The sequence below is a fragment of the Protopterus annectens genome, chromosome 2.part1 (genome assembly GCF_019279795.1).
Source record: "Protopterus annectens isolate FY-2018-M chromosome 2.part1, PAN1.0, whole genome shotgun sequence".
NCBI lineage: Eukaryota > Metazoa > Chordata > Ceratodontiformes > Protopteridae > Protopterus > Protopterus annectens.
This window is the reverse complement of record NC_056729.1, coordinates 30,561,298-30,584,384: the sequence shown is the minus strand read 5'-3', so window position 1 is coordinate 30,584,384 and position 23,087 is coordinate 30,561,298. Positions and strand designations below refer to the sequence as shown.

The following is a 23,087-nucleotide window of genomic DNA, read 5'->3' as shown; positions in this document are numbered from 1 at the left end:
ATGCAACATCATGGCAATGCCATAGATTATGATGATGACAGTACTGTAACTTTGAATATACAGGTTATTCTTATGAAAGGCTGTCATATAAAACAGACTGAAGGAGTCAGTATGTGTTTAGTAAAGTTACAAGTTGGATATATGCCCTTCATGTCTATGTTTCTTTAAGAACTATCCCAATGCTATGCCTTGTTATAAAACAATACATTCCTATGTCCACTGACTACCAGGATAAACTCTGGCTCCCTTGAGGTACTAAAAAGAATAAAGTACAGGAAAATGACAGACTAAAGATTAGAGGCTGTTACTGTTTAAATGCCCACTGTAATCTTTACCTTTGCAAAAAAATCTGACTATACTCTTGACATGACTAGTGGTAAACTGCATCCCAGTACTACCTCTTTTATAATATACTCTCTACTGCCCACTTTGTAATATTGTTGCTTTCTGTGTACATTTACAATATTTCTACTATATTACATCTATACTAGATTCTACTGCTCTGCATCTACACAGTGTCTTACTTAAAACAAATCAATTAGTGTCATACTGCTGATTTACCAATAATTTAATGCTTTTAATAATGTTCCCATGCTGCTGTTGAAGACAGACAAAACAGCATTTCCAGTTATCTTCTTAATGCCTCATATTGTTATCAAATTATTTATTGTTTATTCTGACTGTTTTAAATATTTGGAGATTTTCTCCTCGGGTCTCCACTGTAAATGGGCTATGTCTACTGGGTCTGTTCTTGTCAACAAATGGTAAATTAATTTATTAATAATTTTATTTGCATTACCGTTATAAACAGCATCCACACTACACTATCTATTCTGAACAAATTCATGCAATTTTAAAACCTTAAAGGCATGACTCTTGAAAATGACACCATTTCTAGCCCATAACCCCTTTTCTGCCAAACTCCAGTAAGTATATACAAAAATCAAAGTTTTACTTTCATGTATTACTTTTCATATACCTACCTTACCCTGTTTAGTGTCATGGGGGAGAGCTGTATCCCATCTCAAAAAAGCAAGAGGCACAAGGCGTGTGAATCAATCTTTCTTATAATGCTAGTCCAAGTGGGATGCACAAACACCTATACATGATTTAGAGGATCAGCATTTTATCTACTGGCATGTATTTGCTTTGTAGGAGTAGAAGGACCACCACAAAACACATAAATCAATACATGAGGGGTGTATAGACTCCATAAAAAAGGCACCCTATCCAGGGACTAAACCATAGAGCAAAATACTATGAGGTAGCAACAGACAGCATCAAGTTCTAAAATGAATTTCAGTTAAACTGCTTACTGAAAAATCACATGGAACAATAGCACAAGATCTGCAATCTTCGAGATTTCTGCTGATGGCACGGAGCTAAAAGCACACCCTGCAGCTTTCTTTCTCCCCTCTTGAGCTAAAACTATTTATAAAACATTCAGGAGTTATAAAGCTTTAAAAGCAGTGCTAACTAAAACATGGAGTCCTGGAATATATGACTGACCAAATAAAAATTCCTAGTCGAAGTAAAGCAGGCAGAAAGGGCGACCAAGTGAACATCAGCATGAAGAACAGTGGAACCTAGGGTTGCAAAGTCAAATTTGTTGAACTAAACAAAAAATGGACAGAATGTATGCTGAGGTAATGAAAATGAGTGAATCCCTGCAGAATTATATGAAAAAGACAAATCAACAGATGGACGAGATGGAAGGTGCACTGTCAGAGCACTTGGATGAGCTAGTAGCACTGAAACAGCATGAGAGTGAAACCAAGAGAAAAACTACAGCAAGGAATGACATTACAGAAAAACATATGGAAAGGATAGAGCACGGAGGAAGAATTTGTGCAAAAGTAGTGCCCCTGAGGGAATAGAAGGAACAGATTGTCTGACATACATTAAAGGCAAACTAAGTGAATGGCAGATATGCACCAAGAATATATTCTTATAGATAAGATATAGCACACAGGGTCTGTCAAATGTCAGGAACAGCTAAATGATTTCCCAGACCAAGTGTTATAAAACGCCACAATTTTGCTACAAAATAATCTCTTTTGTCTCTGTTGTGGAGGAAAGACAAACAAATTATGATTGGTAATAGCCAGATCTTTTTGGACAATGATTATTCTCTTGGCATTTGTCCAAAGAATACATTTATACCACTATTTAACCAATGCTGAGAGCTGAAGCTGAAATTCAAAATGGTATACTTGGCAATTCTTAAAATACAATTCCCTCATCCTTCATGGACTTTAATGAAGCACAGGCAGCACTGGAAAGACACAGACAAGTACAAATCACAGAAGCAGTCAGCGATTCTGAAGAACAAAATGGAGGAAGAATCGATCGCCAAAAGAAAGGACCAATGGAAGCTGGCCACTGAAGCCCATCCCTATCCCTATCTTTGGAAAAGGGATGTTGGACAGACAGACAAAAGCAGGAAGACATGTCCGAAGTATAATTAAGAAGATCCGTGAAAAGTAAGTATAATTAAAAAGATCGGAGAAGAGGATATGTTAGACATGACAGTTAATGAGAAGGAGCAGCAAGAGGACTGATAGAATTTGAAAAAAAACTGTTGGACAAATTTTAAAGAACGTGTTAAGTCGAAAGGATTTAAGAAGATTTGGTAAGCAATCCCAATATATTGTGTATAACATGCGCCAGCATTAAACACGCTCAAGCGTCACTGGGGGCAGACTGTAATTAATGGAAATCTAAGGTAAAAGAACCTTTACTACTAGAAAAGATAAAGAGATATTAACAGACAACAGGGTAAAACATAATTGAGAAATGGGATGATTTTAAGACTAAGATCTCTAAATACTTGAAGGAAGAGGAAAATAAACAATGGGAACAATATTGGGATAATGAAAAAATGAAGTTGAGAGAAATTAAAGTCGGCTAAACTTTTGTTATAAATATGGTGCCAAGGCACTCTGATGTGGGAGGGTGTGAATATAGGATGATTAGTTTGGACATTGGTTTTGTAACTAAATAAAACTCAAGGTTAGCTACTTCTGTTCTCAAAAATGAGAGGTCTCATCAAAAGCGAGAGAGCACATGTACATAAAGGGTTGAGATACAAAATCTAGTAAGAGATTACAAGTTAGGAGACAAGGATGGGTTAGAGTGTATAACTGCATTTAAATTAAATAAAGAATGAAAGGCTGGAAAAGCAAAGCTTAGTGACATAATGAAGGAGCAAACAAGGGTGAGGGAATAATACTGCTTACTAAGCAAGAGAGTAGGGTGGAAGGGAAGCTCAAGACCACATAAGATATTTGTTTCATTTTCTGGTAGCATTGATGCACCACGCAGAGCCAAACACTTTTAACATGTTTAGATTTAGGAGGAGGGGGGTGCACAATGTTGAGTTTCACTTATTTGTTATACATTAGAGGTTCTTAATCCAGTTATCAAAACTGCAATAGTTGCAGTTATTAACAAAAGTAGAGCTACAAGGGACACAAAGACAGGGATTTTGCAAATGGCTGAATGGCTAAACATTACATCAGAAGAGTGAACAATGAAGTGCAAAGCATTAAATCAGAAAATGTTAAGAAGAAAGAAATTCCTAGGGGCAACACAATGAACTTATTATAGTATGATCAGGCCAGTACTTAACTTACTTACTTGGAATGTTAATGGACTTGTAAAAGTACAGAAGACAAAAAAAAATTGAATATATACACAAGGCAGGAAATTACATAATTCTGGTGTGGGAAACACATTTGGATAAAGAGGAACATGAAACACTATTACAGTGATGTAGAGGAGAAGGCTACTACACTGAAGCATATAAAGGCAAGAAAACAGTAATGTTCAAAGTAAGGAGCAGCACAGGAATAAAAGTAGACGGGTTAAAAAAGACGAGTATGGCAATTATAGTTGTAAGGGGTGACTGGAAGCAACAAAGAATTGTGATAGGAAGCATTTATCTGACAAAGAGCAGAGGGGAGGATGACTTAAGTGGTATTATAAGTGACATTGTTAACTTTCAGCAAGGAATAACAACTATGGCAAGGTATTCTAATTTAATTACAGAGAAAGAAGACATAGACAGGGGCCAGAGATACTTTCTGATAAATGCAGAGGGGATATCGATCAGGCAAACATGCAAGCTTCATGGCTGGGCAGATATAAGTAGTGGTAAGTTTGGAAGTACAGAATATACATTCTGCTCACAGAAATATGGTGAAAAATCCATGGTAGATAGAATTTACATCTCCCAAGAACATAAATACTTAATGAAGAAAGTAGAAACACATCCTAAAATACTTTCAGACCAGTCCCTAATATAGTGTGTTTTACATGTTCCAACATTAAACACGCTTGAATGGCACTGGAGGGCAGGCTTTAATTGGTGGAAATCTAAGGTAAAAGAAAGTACAGTTGTGTACCTACCATAAATGAAGATGTTCGAGTGTATTCACTGTTGCAGTCATTACACTTGGGTTATCCTGCTGGCAGGCTACCCTCAGTTGGCCTGAATTCCAAAGTCCTGGTCCAGCATTGGTTGCTGTCACCTCTTCCCTGACGTCAGTGCGCCAGGGGTATAAAAGATGCAGCCGACGCCATTTTCTTCAGTTTTTCTTGCCCCAGATGTCAGGTGCCCCCAAAAAGGTAGGCTGTAAAAATTATGATCATAAAAAAGCATGCACATAACCTTCATCTACAAGCAAATACACCACATAGGTTGAATAGAATAGATAGGTACAGATAAGTCCCAGCAAAGAAAAAAGGGGGATGGTGGGAGGGTAACCTCGACTGCAACAGTGAATACACTGGAACATCTACATTTATGGTAGGTACACAACTGTACTACGTTCATCGTGTTTCACTGTTGCAGTCATTACACTTGGGTTGAATCCCAAAGCTGAGGTTGGGCGGCTGGGCCTAAATAGAGTTTGGAGTGGCTATGAGGCCCTGCAGAACTGCAGTGACAAAGCCTGCTCTGGAGTTAGAGTAGAGAGGTAAATGGTAGTGCTTTGTAAACGTGTGCATTGAAGAACATGTTGCAGCCTCCAAAATATCCTTGGTTGGTACTCCTCTGAGGTAGGCTGCTGAAGTGGCTGCTGCTCTGGTAGAATGTGGCCTAATGCCCCTGGGCACTGATTTGCCATGTTGTGAATAGCAGAAACAAATGCAGTGGCCTATCCATTTTGAAATAGTCTGCTTTGAAATGGCTTTTCCTTGGGAACCTGCAGCATATGCCACTAAGAGTTCCTCAGTCTTTCTGAAGGCCTTAGTCTTGTCCAAGTAAAAGCGTAGCTGTCTGTGTATGTCCAAAGTATACAGAAGTCTCTCCCCCTTATTCTGTGGGTTTGGATAAAAGGTAGGCAAATGAATGGTTTGGTTAAGAGCCACGCTGGACACTACCTTAGGCATAAATGTCGGGTTTGTCCTTAGAGAAACCCCGCCTGATGGAAAATAATAAAAGGTTCCACAGCCATTAGTGCCTGTAACTCTGAGACTCTTCTTGCTGAAGTTATTGCTAGGAGAAGAGTGGATTTCCATGACAAGCATTTTATCTCTGCTGTATTGGCTGGCTCAAAAGGAGGCAGTGTGAGTTTTTCCAAGACAAAATTGAGGTCCCATGTAGGTATTGGAGCTCTCCTTGGAGGTCTTATGTTTTTGACCCCTCTGAGAAACTGTCTTAGCAGTGGATGAGAAAAAATAGGTAGGTCCGTATTGTAATGAGCTGAAATGGCATGGATCTTAATTGATGAGAAGGATAGGCCTTTGTCCAGCATCTCAGTTAGGTATTGCAAAAATCTGAGGAATATTTGGTTCAAGCGAGTCAATTCCCTGCACTTAGTTCCAAGCACAGAATCTCTTCCATTTTTCTGCATAAGATTTTCTGGTGCTGGGCCTCCTGGCCTCCAAAATAACATCCATAACTGCTTTAGAGAGAGGTGTGTTCTGAATGATTACATTATCCGCCATGCAGCCAGATTTAGGGTTCTGAGTTGGCTGTGCAGGATCTGATTGTTCTGTTGAGTCAGTAAATGAGGTATTAGAGGCAATGTCCAGGCTGGGCCTTGAGACAAGCTTTTTAGGATTGGGTACCAGTGATGGCATGGCCAGTCAGGGGCAATCAGTATCATTTTTGGCTTCTCTTGTCTGACCTTTAGGAGTACCTTGGAGAGGAGAGGCAGATGAGGGAAGACATATACTGTAAGGGCTTTCCAGCTGAATGAAAGGGCGTCCAACTTCCATGCTTGCTTGTGATAAGTCCGAGTGCAGAATCTCTGTAGCTGGCAGTTGTGAGGGGAGGCGAATAGATCTATGCCTGGGCATCCCCATTTCCCTGTTATCATGTTGAAGATCTGTGGATCCAGTTTCCACTCGTGAGGATCCATGAGGTTTCTGCTTAGTTCATCTGCCAAAGTATTTGTCTTTCCTGGCAGGAATTGTGCTTGCAGATGTACTTGATAAGTCAATGCTGTGTTCCACAAAGTCATGGCTTGCCTGCAGGGGAGGTAGGAATGTATGCCCCCTTGCTTGTTTATGTACCACATGACTGTAGTATTGTCCGTCTTTATCAGTAGTTGTCCAGGATGAAGTATATCCTTGAAGGCTGTCAGGGCATTTTGTACAGCTAGCATCTCTTTTTGATTGATATGAAGATGCATTTGGTTTGTGGGCCATGTGCCCTGAATACATTTTCCTGCCATGTGCGCCCCCCAGGCATAATCTGATGCATCTGTTGTTAGTGTCTGCCTGGCAGTGGGTAAGGTGAATGGCTGTCCCTTGTTGTGGTGACAGGCCTGTGCCCACCATTGAAATTCCTCTTGCAGGCAGGGAATGAGAGTAATTACTGTTTCCAGGCTGTGGCAATGTTGAGTCCAAACACTTTATAGATACCACTGTAGTTTCCTCATATACAGTCTTGCATATGGAATTAGTAGAATGCAGGATGCCATGTAGCCCAGAGCCTGCAGAATTTTTCTTGCAGATAACTGGGTCTTTGTTGCCATGTCTTTGAAGTAAGAAGTCAGATGCCTTTGTTTGTCTGGCATGAGATAAGCCATCTGGGCAGTTGTATTTAAGCTTGCACCCAGGAATATTATCTCTTGAGAGGTACTAGTTTTGATTTCTTTTCGTTTACTGTGTACCCTAGGCAAATTAGTAATCTCTTTACAAACGCCAGATGCTGTAGTAGAATATCTTTGTTCTTTGCTTGAATAAGGCAGTCATCCAAGTAGGGGTATATTTGAATTCCTTTTTGTCTGCAAAATGCAATTACTGGTGCCAGGCATTTTGTGAAGACCCTGAGCGCAGTAGATAAGCCAAAGGGCAGTGCAGAGAGTTGGTAGTGCATTGAGCCAGCTATGAATCTGAGGTATCTTCTGCAAGATTGTCTGATTGAAACATGCAGGTATGCCTCTTTGAGGTTCAAAGTTACAAGCCAAGCCTTCTTGTCCAGCATGGGCAGAAGCTGCTGTAGAGTCAACATTTTGAATTTTGGGATGTCCAGAAAAGTATTTAGAATAGACAGGTCCAGAATAGATCTCCAGGCTTTGTCCTTTCTTGGTACTAAGAAAAGTCTTGAGAAAATTCCTTGTCCCTGCTCTTATTGTGGCACTGGCTGAATAGCTCCCATGTCCATGAGGGATGAAACTTGTTTTTGTGCCGCTTGCCATTGATTGCGTGGCAGGTCTGGCATACCTTTTGCCTTTGGAAGGGTGTGAAAGTGGAACCTGTAGCCCTGAGAGACTATATTTAAGACCCATTTGTCCTGGGTGATCTTGTGCCAGTTTTGTGGAAAAAGTGCTAGCTTTCCCCCTAAGGGTGCTGCCAAAAAATAAGTGCTTGGCATTGGCAGAGGGAAGTCATTGGGACTGTTTTCTATAAGGCTGTGATTTGTCTTCTCCGTTTTTGAGGTAGAAGCACCCCAATGTTTGGGTCTGTATGAGCCCTGGGGCTGTTGCCTGCCTCTAGGGCGTCTGAATCTGCCTCTATGTGGTCTGTCTGACACTGGAAAGGACCATTTCTTAGAGGGCCAGTTCCTGCTAAATCTGGGTGGCTGTACCTGTAAGAAATCCTTTACTGTCTGCATAGATTTTGCCTTATCCTCCAACACCTCCTCTGCCTTAACACCAAAAAAAGTATCATGCTGTAATGGAGCATCCAATAATTTTTCTTTAACATGATCAGGCAGATTCTGTTCCTTTAACCAAGCATGCCTTCTAATAACAGAACCTGTAATAGTGACCCTGCAAGAGGCCACCAGTGAATCATAGCCACATTGCAAAGTATGTTTTCCCACTTGTTCAGCTGCATGCAATAATTCCTGCAAATCTTTGTTCTCAGAACATTCAGAATTTGTCAACATTTTTTGGTTTAACAAAGACATTAAGTATTGCTGATATTTGAGCATATGAAACTGAAAATTTAAAGCCCTTACAGCCAAGGTAGCAGAAGTGTAAACTTTTTTCCCCCATCTATCCAAAGCCCTAGAATCTCTGTCTGAGGGGACAGGGTTTTTGGCAGAAGCAGCCTTGACCCCTTAGGGACCCTGAGAGACAATTTCTGGGTCAGCAGCAGGGTTTTTGTAAAGAAATTTATGAAAGTCTGGGACCCTGTAGTATCTGTCCGGCTTAACAGGGGCAGGAGGTAAAGAGTCTGGAGACTGGCCGGACTCTGAAAAAGCATCATCTACTATGTCTAGAACAGGGGGAATTGCAAAAGGTCTGTGCTGAGGAAGTAAAAGAAAGTCTCTAAGACTTTTCTTAGAATCGGGATAATCCTGGCTCTCCCAATGGAAATGCTCCCTCATAGTATACAGGGTTTCCCCAAAAGAATAGCCCTCAGGAGGAGAAGCTAAAGGAATAGAATCTTCAGCATCAGAATCATCATAGGGAGGAACAGAATAATCCTGATCAGAAGAGGAATCAGAGGAAATGGAAACCTGATCAGAGGAATCATATTCAGTGTCTTGCCTAGGCCTCTTATCAGGAGGGGGATGGGAACCCCTAATCAAAGTAATTAGGTCTTCAGCCATTTTGAGCATCTGTTTCTTAGGCATAGAAGCCTGTCCTGGAGAATGCTGTACTGGTTTCCTTGTCTTTAAAACTGTTTTAGACTTTGTCTTGGATGCTGAAGTAGGCTTTATATAAAGTTGTGTAGGTCTGAAGACACACTCAGAAGCCAATGCCTGCTCAGTGGCTCCGGACCCATCTGAGGGATTAATTTCCGAAGGGCCAATACCTTGAGTATCCAGAGGCCTAGCTGACTCCACGTGGGAGTCGGAGGCGGCCTGTGGCTCTGAGGTAGCAGGAGTCAGGGGCTGCGAAAGCGCCTCTCTGAGCACCGGCGAACCGGCGACTGGCCTAGAAGAGGCTTCGTCATCGGTTTTGGACCTCGGATGCTTGTCCTTGTCTTTATCCTTGCATTTTTTATGAATTTCGGTCGTCGGTTGTTCTGATGGCATAATGTAGTTAAACCTTCTGCCAAAATAATGAAAAGCAAAATTGTACCGATGCTTAATAGTGCATTGGTTAAATATAGCACAGAAGCGACAACTAGCAACGTCGTGGTCAGGGCCTAGGCAAGGAATACAGTAAGAGTGGAAATCCTTATGAGGTATTTGCTTCCCACAAGAAATACAATTGTTAACTTTTTCTGACATCGGTCTGGAACAAGAAAAAAGTTTCCCCAATGGGTACTAAGCTTTATTGAAGACTTTGGATCTGAAATTCGATTTAGAAAATCTCAGGAGTCGGCGACCGGCACTTGCGAACTGCTTTTGCTTCGGGCACCACGCGGCAAGAAAGACGAAAGAAAATAGCGTTGACTGCATCTTTTATACCCCTGGCGCACTGACATCAGGGAAGAGGCGACAGCATCTGCCGCCGGGCCAGGACTTTGGAATTCAGGCCGACTGAGGGTAGCCAGCCAGCAGGATAACCCAAGTGTAATGAATGCAACAGTGAAACACGATGAACATCCTTCATTTTCTAGAAAAGATAAATTAAGATGCAGAGATATTAAGAGACAATATGGTAAACATAATTGAGAAGTAGGATGATTTTAAGACTTTGTTGTTGTTGTGTCTTTTGGCTTTTCCCGGTTAGGGGTCGCCACAGCAGAACTCCGGTCCGCTAATGATTGGCAGTAAATTTTTACATGCCGATTTGCCGGCCCTGACGCACAACCTTTAACGAAGGTATGCCCATTCACGCATGTCTCCACACAGAAAATGCTCTAGCTGAGAATCGAACAGGACAATGTCTTAATGTGAGGCGACAACGCTACCGCAGCACCACCACCGCAGTTAGGATGATTTTAAGCCTAAGATCTCTAAATACTTGATGGAAGAGGATAAGAAACGATGGGAATAATATTGGGCGAATGAAAAAAAAGAGGCTGAGAGAAATTAAAGCATTACAGAAAAAAGATACTTAATAGAAAAGAACAAGACAGCTAATTTGCAGAAAGAATGGAAGAAGCAACTAGGGGAGTCAGTTAAAAGAAACAAATTAGTAGTGAATTTAAAGTACTCTAGCAACACACATCATAAAATAGCAGCAAGAAAGCTAAGATAACAAAAGATAGAAACAACTACGTGGAAACTAAAAGATGTTGACATGGGAGAGCTGGTGAACAAATAAGCAAAGTGCTTAAGACATTTTTTGTAAAACTATATAAATAGGGTAACCATTTAGACTGGAGACATAAAATGGTAAACTGTTTAGAAGAGTTACACTTACAATGTCTCACAGAAGAGCAGGGGCAATTATTAGTTCAGTCAATTACAGAACAGGAAATAAAGGAACAAATTAGAAGACCAACACAAGGTAAAACTCTGGGAAGTGATGGCCTTCCCATAGATATATGGAAAATACAGTAAGAAGTAGTACTACCCAATTGGTCGTAGCTGTTCAAAAATATACTGACAGAAAAAGAAACTCCTAACTCATGGATAAGAGCTGTGGTATCAGTAATTAGAAAAAAAGGGCACAGATCCACTCCATCTGGGGTCACATACACAAATAGTAATTCTGAACAGTGACTATAAGTTCCAGAGAAGTAGCTGGCTCAAACAGCGCCCTGTGCCAATCTCATGAACTAGTGAAATGCAAAAAAAAGAAAAGGACATTTGCAAAATTGCAGGTATGTCAATTGGCTTACAGACAGTACCTAATCCGTGCTACCCCCCAGCTCTTCAACTGAAGAGCAAAAAAATTGTGGATAAGGTACCTGGGGCTCCAGAAATGCAGGAGCCAAAAATCCTTCCTCACATTTTAATAAAAAAAAAAAAAAAATCTTTTCTTCTTTTACAATGCAGCAAAGTTGTGACAGTTTATACCCTGCACAGAACGCTACGACACTCAGGTTTTACTTTACATTAAAAAAATGTTTGTTTTTTTACTTGAAAATGTAGTAAACTGCAGTTAGTATTCCACACAATTTTTTAACTCTAATCTGTCGCAAGCTTTGCCACAGTTTATACTCCTCGTGCAGTGCTACAATGCTCAGGTTTTACATTAAAACATTTTTTTACTTTATAACTGTAGCAAACTGCTTGCTACATATACAGTTTAGACACACAAGGTGCGCTACAGTGCTCAACTCTGAACACAAATACAATACCAGCTTTTAAAAAACAGTATTACATGAAAGAGTGATTTGAATTAACCGATTGTGGCCCGCCAACACTTTGGGCCTGGGTCAGGTTCCCTTTTTGCCCTGCTCTAGCTACACTACTGATAAGCTCTTCACATCAGCAACGGCTAACAGACTTGCTAAAAAGCTTCCTAAGTTAATAAACTTAGACCAATGTAGATTTATCAATAGCAGGCAGACTTTTGATAGCATACTGTAAGTGGATCTAATACTGACAGATGTAGAACAAATTAAAAGGGAATTAGTACTACTGGGGTTAGATGCTGAGAAAACATTCGATAGGGCTAAATGTGACTTTCTATGAGTAGTTTTACAAAGAATGAGTATTCCTGATAATTTAATTCATCTTTTGAAAAATATACATACAAGGATGTATACAAGGATAGAAAAGCAATAAATAACAGGCACTATCTCTGTTTGCAGATGATGTAATATTATTCTAAACTAATTCAGAGAGAGAGAGAGAGAGACACACACACAGATATTATCTGAGCTGCTAAGTGACCAATGAGTTATAAAATTAATGTAGAAAAGACAAAGGCTCTTTGCATGAATTATGCACCATCATTGTAAATGGTTCAATGCTACCTTTATTTGTGGGATCACTACAGGTTCAAGTATTTAGGAACTTGGCTAACATCCAAGATGAGTGACTCTCTCAACGAAACTTGGAAAGATAAGAGAGATAAGCTGAGAGTAGTGATAAAAAGGTGGGAAATACATAAGGTGGAATTGGAATATTAGTGACAATGTTTACAACACAACTTACTTTATGTATCGAGTAGGCCTTCATAATATAAGCTTTAGCCAAAAGAATGGATAGCGCTAAGGTGCTTAGATACATCTGGGAAGGCAACAAGCCCAGAAATAAATTGTGAATTAATGACAACTAATACGGGGAGGGAGGCTTCAATATCCCAAATTTGGGAGAATAGTATAATGCTGCACAAATAAGGATACATTATCTGCTGCAAAATGAAGATTACATGCCAAAATGGAAATAATTAATGCTAGCCGGAGAGAAGTCAAACTGAATATCTGAAAAGATATTAGAATTATGGAAGGTGAAGAAAGTGGACAGAGGAGGAGGAGCTTGGGTGGACATGAACCAAATTAAGACAGAAATAAAGAAGACCAGGAGAAACTCCTGCTGGGATTTTAAAATTAGGTCAATTGGACTGGGAGAGCACAGAAATCAAGATAAGTACCTTAGCAATGCAGATGTGGTGGAAAAGAAATACTAAAATTAAATACTGGGAACAGCTAAGAAGAGGAATTAAGAGAGAACTATGAAATCAGGGAGACAGAGTAGCTAAAGTACAGAGGCATTTTAGAAGTGCTGAGAAATTATGACAGTAAAGTTAAAAAGAATAAGATGGATGGGCCCAAGATAGTATAAATGTTGTCAAAAGCAAGAAAGGAGGGAGCCAGCAGCTTGAGATTAGTAAGTAGACTACAAGGAGCACTAATAAATAATAGGGACTGAGAAGCAAGGCACAAATGAAGTCATGGGTGGGAGAAAACACTAAATGAAGAGAGTCCAGAGGAATCTTGGGGAAAAATAAGTAAGATACCAAAAAGAGTGATAAAATCAAGAAATGTCAGATGTTTGGCTGGAAGTATTTATAAAAGTATTTTACATAACTAACAAAATTAGCAATATGTTTAGAGAAGCAGGTTGCCACCCATCCCATTATCAGCGGGACACTCACGGGTTGAGCAACCTCATCCCTCTGCCCGCTCTGTAAAACAGTGGGACTTTAAGTCCCGCTTTTCAATAACACCGAACTGCTGTGAAAAAAACGCAAACACTTCCAGTTTTTCCATGGCAATTCGGTTACGTCATCAAAGATGACAAACCCAGACCTGCAGGCAGAGCTGTTCCCTGTTAGGTCTGGGTGTTGTAAATCGTGCAGCAATTGGCTGCAACTCATAAAAGGGGCAGGGATTCAGCCAGGAAGAGTCCTACTCATTTCTGTAGGGCTCTTCCTGGCTAAATCCAAGCTCTCATCTGTCAAATAAAATACAAAAAAAAAAAAAAAAAGAAAAAAGCTCTTTGCTACAGTTGCTAACACTCACTCTCTCACACGCGCGCACACACACACTAAAAGTCATTGAAGCAACTGCACACTGTAGCGATGGTGATGCTATCGTCATTGCAGTTAATGCCATTGTCACTGTAATTAAGGTGCAACAAATACCTCTGAACTCCAGATTTTCACAGAATATCCAGATTTTTTTGTCTCATATTTTTTTGGTCTAGTCATCATAAAATTAATGTTTTTCTGGCAAGTCATGGAAGATCTGAGGACTGAAGTCAATAAATAACATTTTTGAGTTTTAGACTTCAAATCCTTCAGAAAATGTAGGTCAACACAAACCTAGTTAACTCAAGCACCTTTCTAAGTTTATAAGAGTAATATTTAAAATACTTCCCAATTTTTGAGAGATGGGAACATGTTTAGTGATATCCTTAACTGCTGTGGTGATGTCATGGTAGGGGGTGTGGCCAGTGTCATACCCATCCCACTTTGGCCCACTTAAAAGGTGGCAACCCTACAAGGGAATTAAAAAAATGTACTGGTGTTATAAGTAGGGTAACAGTGGGTAGCAAGCAACTATCAGTAATAATTATTTGTTGCACAGAGTGCAATGGCCTTTGAGGTCTAGTACTCTAGACGCACTAATATCACTGTTCTTTGCTGTTACGAATGACGCAAATAACAAGGAAATGGAAAACAGACAAAGTACCCACAACAGGAGATGTTCTTGAGATTATGGGAGAACTACATAATATGGACAGGAAGTTAATGCGGTTACGAAAGGAAAGTTTTATGTGGAAAAATGGAAGATATGGAAGTGAATAATGATTAATCAATAAGTAAGACATGAAGAGATCGGGGTGGATGGGGTAGGATCAATCAATCAATTAATTCATTTACTGAACTTGATGAATGCAAGATATAGTTAACAGCATGGAAATGTTAAAGAAATTAAGGAAGCCCTAAGGCTTTGGACTGATTCTCCGTGAACTTAAGCTAATGGACACTGTAGATAAATAATTTATGTATGATCAGTATCAGTTGCTTGGAGAAACAAAAAATGTACAAGGAATGCACAAATGTGACTGTCAGTGATGTCCTAAATAAAGTAGCTCTTAAAAAAATCTGCAAACTCATTCTGTTTGTAATACCAGTTAACATCTAAAGACATTACCTTCTTAATCAATAAATTTAGTTTTATCAATTTTCTTTTATGTTTTTACTTCATGTTCTTCCAACAGATCATTTACTGGTTTCATGTTCACTTTGTCCTGTCTTTTCTCTTTCAGACATTAAGTTATCTGATTTATTCCGGATGCCAAACAAATTCTACTCCATTATCATAATCTTATCATAATTATACACTTTGGTTTAATAAACCTTTCCATTTCCTGAAAAACATCAACTGGGCCCTGTTCATTGTATCACTCTTCCTCCTTTTCCATTCCTTTTCCTCACGACTCCTTCCTCTTGGTTCTGTCTCATCACTGCCATCTATTACTTTCTACAAGCTGTACCCCTATTCCTTTAGCATATATAATGTTTTCCTTTCCTTTAACATCCCATTCCTCCTCTGTAACTTCTACCTGAACTTGCTCAACCCCTGTTTCGCTTTTCCCTACAGTCTTGGAAATTTCCAACATCTATGATCCCGCTGATGGTATAGTTAGTTTTGTGTAAGCACTGGTCTTCCATATGTGCACTCTTAACTAAAAGCAATGCATTCAGGGGTCAAACTGTCATGGACTATATGGGATGTGTAAACAAACATGTCCATACCTGGGAGCACAGTACTTCATAAATGTTCTAGCTGATGGCTTTCTCACCATAATTTAAGTTTAAGCGTCTTACCAAAATTTAAGTTTAAGCGTCTGTCCCATAGTTTTCACCTCAGAAATTTTAAGTGCGTACATCTGCTGTATATTACAGCCCTATTCCACTATATCCATAACCTCTGGAATAGCCCCCTTACACTGCACCTACCTTCTTGGGTTTGCTGCTTAATGTGTGCCCAACTGCAGGAGCAGGACTTTATGTTTTTTTTTTTTTTTTTTAACTTCAGCCAACCATAATAAATACAAAAACAGAATACATAGGGAGTTTCTCAGGTGTGAATGCAAAATGTTTTCCTAGCCAATAAAAGTAACACTGTGGTTCTTCCTCACAATACAGCCATGGACTCATTCGGATCTACATGGTCAAAAAAGTGTGATAAATAAATATAACATTTAGAATGCTTGACTGCATATTACCATATACCAAGCTAACAGCATAATTTTCAGCCAAATGTCCGGGTTACAGATTACTGGAGGCTTCAGTACTGGCATCTACACTCACAATTTTAAGCTCATACATTTTTCTTAATTGCATTGTTGCTCTTACCAAAGTCTGTGATTTTGATAGCAAGTCGTTCATACAGCATGTTCAGTATCATGATGATAATGAAGTTAATAAGAGAGGCGGTAATTGTGGTAGCCATTTGTGGAGTCAGATAATTCTCAAGGGGTTTGATATTTTTCACAGTGGGAAGCGTTGAAGAAAATGCAACAAAAACTGACAGTCTGTAGACGATTATTCCAACCACTGAAACGATGATTAAACAGATCTGGAAATGTATGAAAAAAAATTACTACAGTTTTCGGTTAACTTTCATTTTGTCTGAGGCTGATATTAGTTCACTTTTATTTCTGCCCAGCACTAAGTAACCAGTTTAAAAGGATGACAGTTTGGTGGGTAATACTTTGATATTATTTTAGCAGTTTCTACTTTACTTACTTAGATAACAATATTTCAAAGACTGACTGACGCTCCTCAAACTGACTGACAATGCACTGAACCTGATATGCTCCTGGGACTGTGACAGGTTATGGTATACTAAAACTATCAACTTTATCCTATACTACTAGCTATTCCCTGGTAAAATGCATACAACAACATTGCCTCTGTAAAGAAACCTATAAAGTATCTAAGAATAGAATCAATAACCATCACAGTCTCAAACAGCCCCTTCTAGATACAAATATGTGCCTATTTCTGAAACAAGCACGGAAACTTGACTCATCAGACTGCTGTATTATCTTGAATGTACACATTATACATGTATTTACTTTTTCCTTTGCTCTTTTACATGTAAGACTTTGGTGACTATTGTAAATAAATTCAACAAGAGTTAGATACTATTACAATACTATAATAGATATAGTTACACAGAGTACAGAAATGAAAGACATTAACATACACACCAAAGTAGATGCTAATATGTGTAATGATATATATTTATGACTGAGACAGAGCTAAAAATAGAACTTATACACGAATAAAAACTACAAGTATTTGTCAATGCTGAATGTTTGCTTGCACTAAAAGTGAACTACAGCATTAGTGGTTAAAGCTGTGTTAATCAATAAAATGAGGAAGCCCAAGCCAGTTGACCAACAGATATTAAGGTACTAATCCTCTGCTCTGGTTAACATAACAGAATTTGCAGCTGATTAGATTCAGTTACTGTCACAGGATGCCCTACTTTGTGTAGCTGTAGACCAATGGATTCAGTTCTGTACTTCTTTTTCATTCGGCTGCTCCCATTATGGGTCGCCACAGTGGATCATCTGTTTCCATTTCTTCCTGTCCTCATACCAGCAACCTGCATGTCCTCTATCACCACCTTATCTTAGGCCTTCTTCTTTTCCTCTTACCTGGCAGCTCCATCGTTTGCATCCTTCTCCCAATATACCCAGCATCCTCCTCCACACATGTCCAAACCAATACAATCTCACCTCTCTGGCTTTGTCTCCAAACTGTCCAACCTGAGCTGACCCTCTAATATACTCATTTCTAATCCTGTCCATTTGCGTCACACCCAATACAAATCTTAACATCTTTAACTCTGCCACCTCTAGCTCTGACTCCTGTCTTTATGTCAGTGCCACCGTCTCCAACCCATATAATATAGCTGGTCTCCCTACCATCTGGTAGACCTTCCCTTTCACTTTTACTGGTACTGTCTGTCACAAATCACTCCTGACACTCTTCTTCACCCACTCCACCTCTCTTCCATACTCACCATTACTTCACAACTCTACTCCCTGCATCCTCACCATTCCTCTGTACTCTCCCCCTCAATCACACACATACTGTATATTCTGTCTTAGTCCTACTGACCTTCATTCCTCTCCTCTCTAGAGCACATCTCCAACTCTCAAGGGCTTCCTCAACCTGTTCCCTACTCTCACTACAAATTATGATGTCATCCACCAACATCACAGTCTACACGGATTCCTGTCTGATCTAGTCTGTCAACTTGTCCATCACCATTGCAAATAAGGGCTCAGAGCTGATCCTTGAAGTAATCCCACCTCCACCTTGAACGTGTCCATCACTCCTACCGCAGACCTCACCACTGTCACACTGCCCTCATACATATCCTGTACCACTCTTACATATTTCTCTGTCACTCTCAACTTTCTCATACAATACCATAACTCCTCTCTAGGTACCCTGTCATAAACTTTCTCTAAATCCACAGACACAATGCAACTCCTTCTGACCTTTTCTATACTTCTCCATCAACACCCTCAGAAAAACATCACATCTGCAGTGCTCTTTCCTGGCATGAAACCATACTGCTGCTCACTAAACATCACCTCCCTTCTTAACCTAGCTTCCACGACATTTTCCCATAACCTCATGCTGTGGTTGATCAGTTTTATCCCTCTGTAGTTACTACACCTCTGCACATCAACCTTATTCTCAAAAATCTGTACCAATACACTTCTTCTCCACTCCCCAGCCATCCTCTCACTTTCCAAGATTTTGTTAAACAATCTGGTTAAAACCCCCACTGCCATCTCTCGTAAACACCTCCATGTTTCCACAGGTATGCCAGAGAGATACCACACCACTGGAAATTACAATAACAAACACCACTACCACAGAAGGAATACTGATAAAAAAACTTTAATATGTCTAGTGTCTCGGCTAAATGCAGCCTTCAAGGAGTGCAATTCATTACAACCCACCTTCACATTATATAACACCCAGATAAATTTAACAACCAATTACATTTTTAATTAATTAAATACTTCCAATTCCACTCACTGTTTAAGCCTTTAGGAACCAGGGTATTAAACTTCAAAATATACATAACTTCTTTACTTAAAAGTTTTTCCTTAATAGTTGACACTTCCCCTACTTATAACACCACCTGCTCCAAGATACAACCTCTATGTGTTTCAGCATTATCCCCATGAAAATCTTTAAAATGTAAACCTAAAGGGCTTTCCATATAACCTCTTCTAATGTCTCTAACATGCTCCTGCAACCTAGTTTAAACGCCCTCTGGCTTTCCCTGACATAAAACAAATTACAGGGGCAACATAGAACATAAACAATTTTTTCAGTGTTGCAATTAAAATGTTGCTTAGGACTAAAACTAATTCTATTAATTTTACTAAAATTATGTACCACTAAATTACATACTGAGCACTTACCACAACTATATGTACCAAATTTAATTTTCACTGGTTCCTGAATATTCATACTAGGAAAAACAAATTTAGTGTGAACTAAAAAAATCTGAAAAACTATGATCTTTCTTAAAAGAGATATTGGGATATGGTTTACTCAAATGAACCAGATTTTTATCCTTCAGTAAAAGGGGCCAATAATATTGTAACAATTTAAGTATTTAATCACTTAAGACATTATATATAGTTACAAAATAAATATCTCTAATATCACTCTGAATCTGGTTTCCTTCATAAGGATATCTCTCCCTAGTATATCTCCATAATATTCTCTGTGAATATTTGGGATATATCCTTCTTACATTTTCTATTATCAATCCCTGGATTCTTTCTAGCAGCAATAACTCTACCCAAGGAATCTAAAACATCCCCTTTACCATATGCCTTACTAATAAACATATCAATGAGACAAGGGAGAGTCTCCTAAAAAGTAAGGCTTTCACCCCATGTCTGGGTTGAATATTAGTATAAAGACTTAAAATCAAGGGTCATCCAAAACATACCTTGTTCCCATCTAACTTCAGCAATTTTACACAAAAATCCTGTGTATCCCTTACATAAGAAGGAAGCTTTAAGACAAAGGGCAAAAGGTATTTATGTAAAAATATTCCAATATTGTGTAATAAGTATCTGTGAGCAGATACTATTGGACGACCACTTAAATTGCTTAAGCCCTTATGTATCTTTGGTAGGCAATAAGACATAGCCATCCCACAATCTGCTGTTCCAAACTTTTTTCAACATCCTTCTTATTAAAATATCTCAATCTATACCCCTTATTCAATATTTGTTGGTATCCCAAAAGGCCTTCCTCATATGTGAAATATGACTTCTCTCATACACATTAATGTTATCTAAATGTTGATAACACATTTTGATATATTGCTTATATTTCATAACGACAATTTTATTTCCCATATCAGCAGGTTTTAACACTAGCTGTTGATTTGTACTTAAATCTATTAGAGCTTGCCACTGTTCCTTAAATTATACTGCACATTTCATCTTTGTTTATCAAAATCTGTGAATAATCTTTTAATGGCAAACATAAAAAATGTTGAAAACTGGCATATAGTTTCATTAGTAAAAGGGGGTATGAACGAGCTTTTGCATTCAATGCCTGTTGTATCCACATAGCAGTAAGCATTCAAAACATGTTCTTCATTTTCAATAACACCTGAAACACAAGAGTAGAAGCTATCCTGTCATGTCAAAGTATTATTAAAAAAATGTGCAAGTTGTAGTTTCCATACCAACTGGAAAACTTCACACTTCAAAGCATGAAGCCTAGGTAAATCGATAGACACATATTTTAAATCTAAATTTAAAACAGTACTACCAGCATGTGATAATTCTTGACCAGAAAGGTTAATTATTAAATTATATTCTGTAACTGTCTCATTACTGCCATCTACCTTTTTTCGAATACTGTTTATGTCCATTTGCAGCAGAATATTGTCCCAGTCTATTTCTTCCTCTTTTTCTTCCATATATCAGTTGTCCCTCATCCTGTGTGCCTCTCTGAAATCTCTTATAGGTTTATAGTTAGGTACTAGGCTATCGGCCCAAGGGCCTACGTAAGCCTAGCCAACAAGGTTCCATGGCTTATGCCACCCAAGAAAGTTATTTTCCTGTGCCACTGTTGAGCAGAGACACAGAAGTGTTCCCTGGGGTGTATTTCCTATTTCCCATCCACTCATCAAGATTTTTCTTGAAGAGTGCTAATGAAGAACTTTGCTTAACATAGATGGGTAGCTTGTTCCAGAGTATAGGAAGTCTCTGGGACAGGAATCTATCCCTCCATTGTGTCCTGTTTATTGTGGTGACAAGGTTTAGGTCCCTAGAGCGTGTAGCTCTGAGGGATTGGGATTTCTTTAGGTGTAGCATGTCCAACAGTTCTGGGTTTGACATAGCTTTATATGTTAGACAGAGATCACCTCAGAGTAGGCAATATGCTAGGGAGTAAAGCTGGAGTTTTTTGAGGCGGTTTTATTAAGCTTAATATTGCCACAGGATTTTCAAAACTGTGCAGCTGTGCAACAGTTGATTCACTTTACAACTGGCACAGGATACCCAAGGTTAGATGGCTAATTCTGTGGCACACTGCAGCTAGTTTAAAAGACAACAATGGGATTCTATTATTAAATGCTCAACTTCTCTGTCCTTGTCCCTGCTATGAATAAACAACACAGTATTTAAAACATTTTAAATTAACTGTTTCTTTCCACTAGAACAGCACCTTACTGTACTGTAGTGGTTTCACTTTCAAAAAACATTTATCCCCTTGCTGCAGTCCCCAATTTATTGAAGTCATCAAGGCCGCTGAATATAGGTAGTTTTCCGGCCAGTTGCTCCCCAAACTGACATCACCATGACTGTCCTAAAAACCCACCCATGCTGTGATATCACAGCTCCCTGGTCCTTCTCCGACCCATACAGAAAGTAAAGGCAAGAACAAGGAAACAGTACATTAGTTAAGTCTCCTGCTGTGAGATGTTAATCACAGCAGGTAACAGCTCAAATTACCCTTAGCACTTTGACAGCTAGGGAAGTTAGGTGGGAAGGGGGATGGGAGATAAGTCAAAGTAGTACAATACAGGCTTCACAAAAAAATGCAGTTTAGCCAGTCTAAAAAGAAGCAGCAGTAAAAAGCACTTTGAAAGTCTGTTCTGTGGCATTTGCAGTGTTTGTGTTTTAAGTAGTCATTAAACGGCATGAAATGTTACTTAAATCTAACTGACTGAAAGACAGCAGTGTATACATGTAAAATCAGTGCAGTGACAGGAGCTTAGGAAGAAAGAGGCCTGCTTGATATAACTTTTTACAGACGAGCACTGCATTTTGAGATACTAGAGGCAGACTAAACCATCAGAATTACTTCAAGATGCCAGACCCCATGTGGTCAGACTCAGAAAGTACGTATAAAAATATTTAAAAACCTGTAAATAGTCCCAGAGTGGTGCTAAAATGTAGGAAACACCAAACCATGATGAAATAAACATGTTTTTTTTGTCTCTGTGTGCGGTTCTCCTTTAAAGTAGTACAACCCAGATCACCACTGTTAATGTGAAAGTCATTATGTCAAACTCCTTTCTATCCACCATGCCAGGCTGATTTACTTGTGACTTGTTGTGAATCATGCACAATCATTTACACATACCACATTTGTTCTGCACATCTACTGTTTTAATGTTGTGTGTGAATTCCAACATTAGACCTACTAAGAGCAAATAGTAAAACTATAGTATGTCATCCTGCCACTAGTTTTATTCAGAACAAATGGCAAAACCGTTGTATGTAATCACGGTAATAGTTGTATTCAGAACAAATGTCAAAACTGCAATAAGTTAGATGCAAAAAAAGACAGATAAGCAGTGCACTTGATGCAAAGATAGGCTGGCTCAGCTAAAGGAAAAATTTTGTAGCACATTGCATTGAGTTTTATACTGCCCAGAAATGCTTCACTTTATGCACCCAAATCACAGTTACACCAATCACTATAAGAGTACAAAATTCATCACATTTCATCAAGACTAAACTTCTTCAAGATTCAATGTACAATATAAACTGATCACAGCTTCAATGCAATGAAAGCAACATTAGAAGTGTTTTTTTCCATAGGGCCATCTCCCTCCTGTATCCCCATAAGGTGGGTTCCACCCCCATTATCTCCTCACTTATAGTAAAATATTATTTAAGTAGTTATTTCCTAAGCCCTGTTTACAAACCCATGATAAATTATAAATCAAATGAAACAATCAATATTCAGTCCATATAAGCTAGGAAGCCATGCAAAAACAGCTAAAGAGTATTACAGCACTTCCTAACATATGCTGAAGTCAGAGTACCAACAAGCAAATCTACCAATGTAACAATTAAGTTG

General features: G+C 39.0%; 1 protein-coding gene across 1 annotated transcript in view; it reads right to left on the bottom strand.

The window, feature by feature from the left end:
* ANO6 (anoctamin 6) overlaps window positions 1-23,087 on the bottom strand; it is a 1,522,803-nt gene that overhangs the window by 281,743 nt on the left and 1,217,973 nt on the right. Inside the window, exon 13 of the mRNA XM_044061996.1 lies at window positions 16,062-16,284. Coding sequence (XP_043917931.1) covers window positions 16,062-16,284 — 223 coding nt within the window. The remainder of the gene's footprint in view (window positions 1-16,061; window positions 16,285-23,087) is intronic.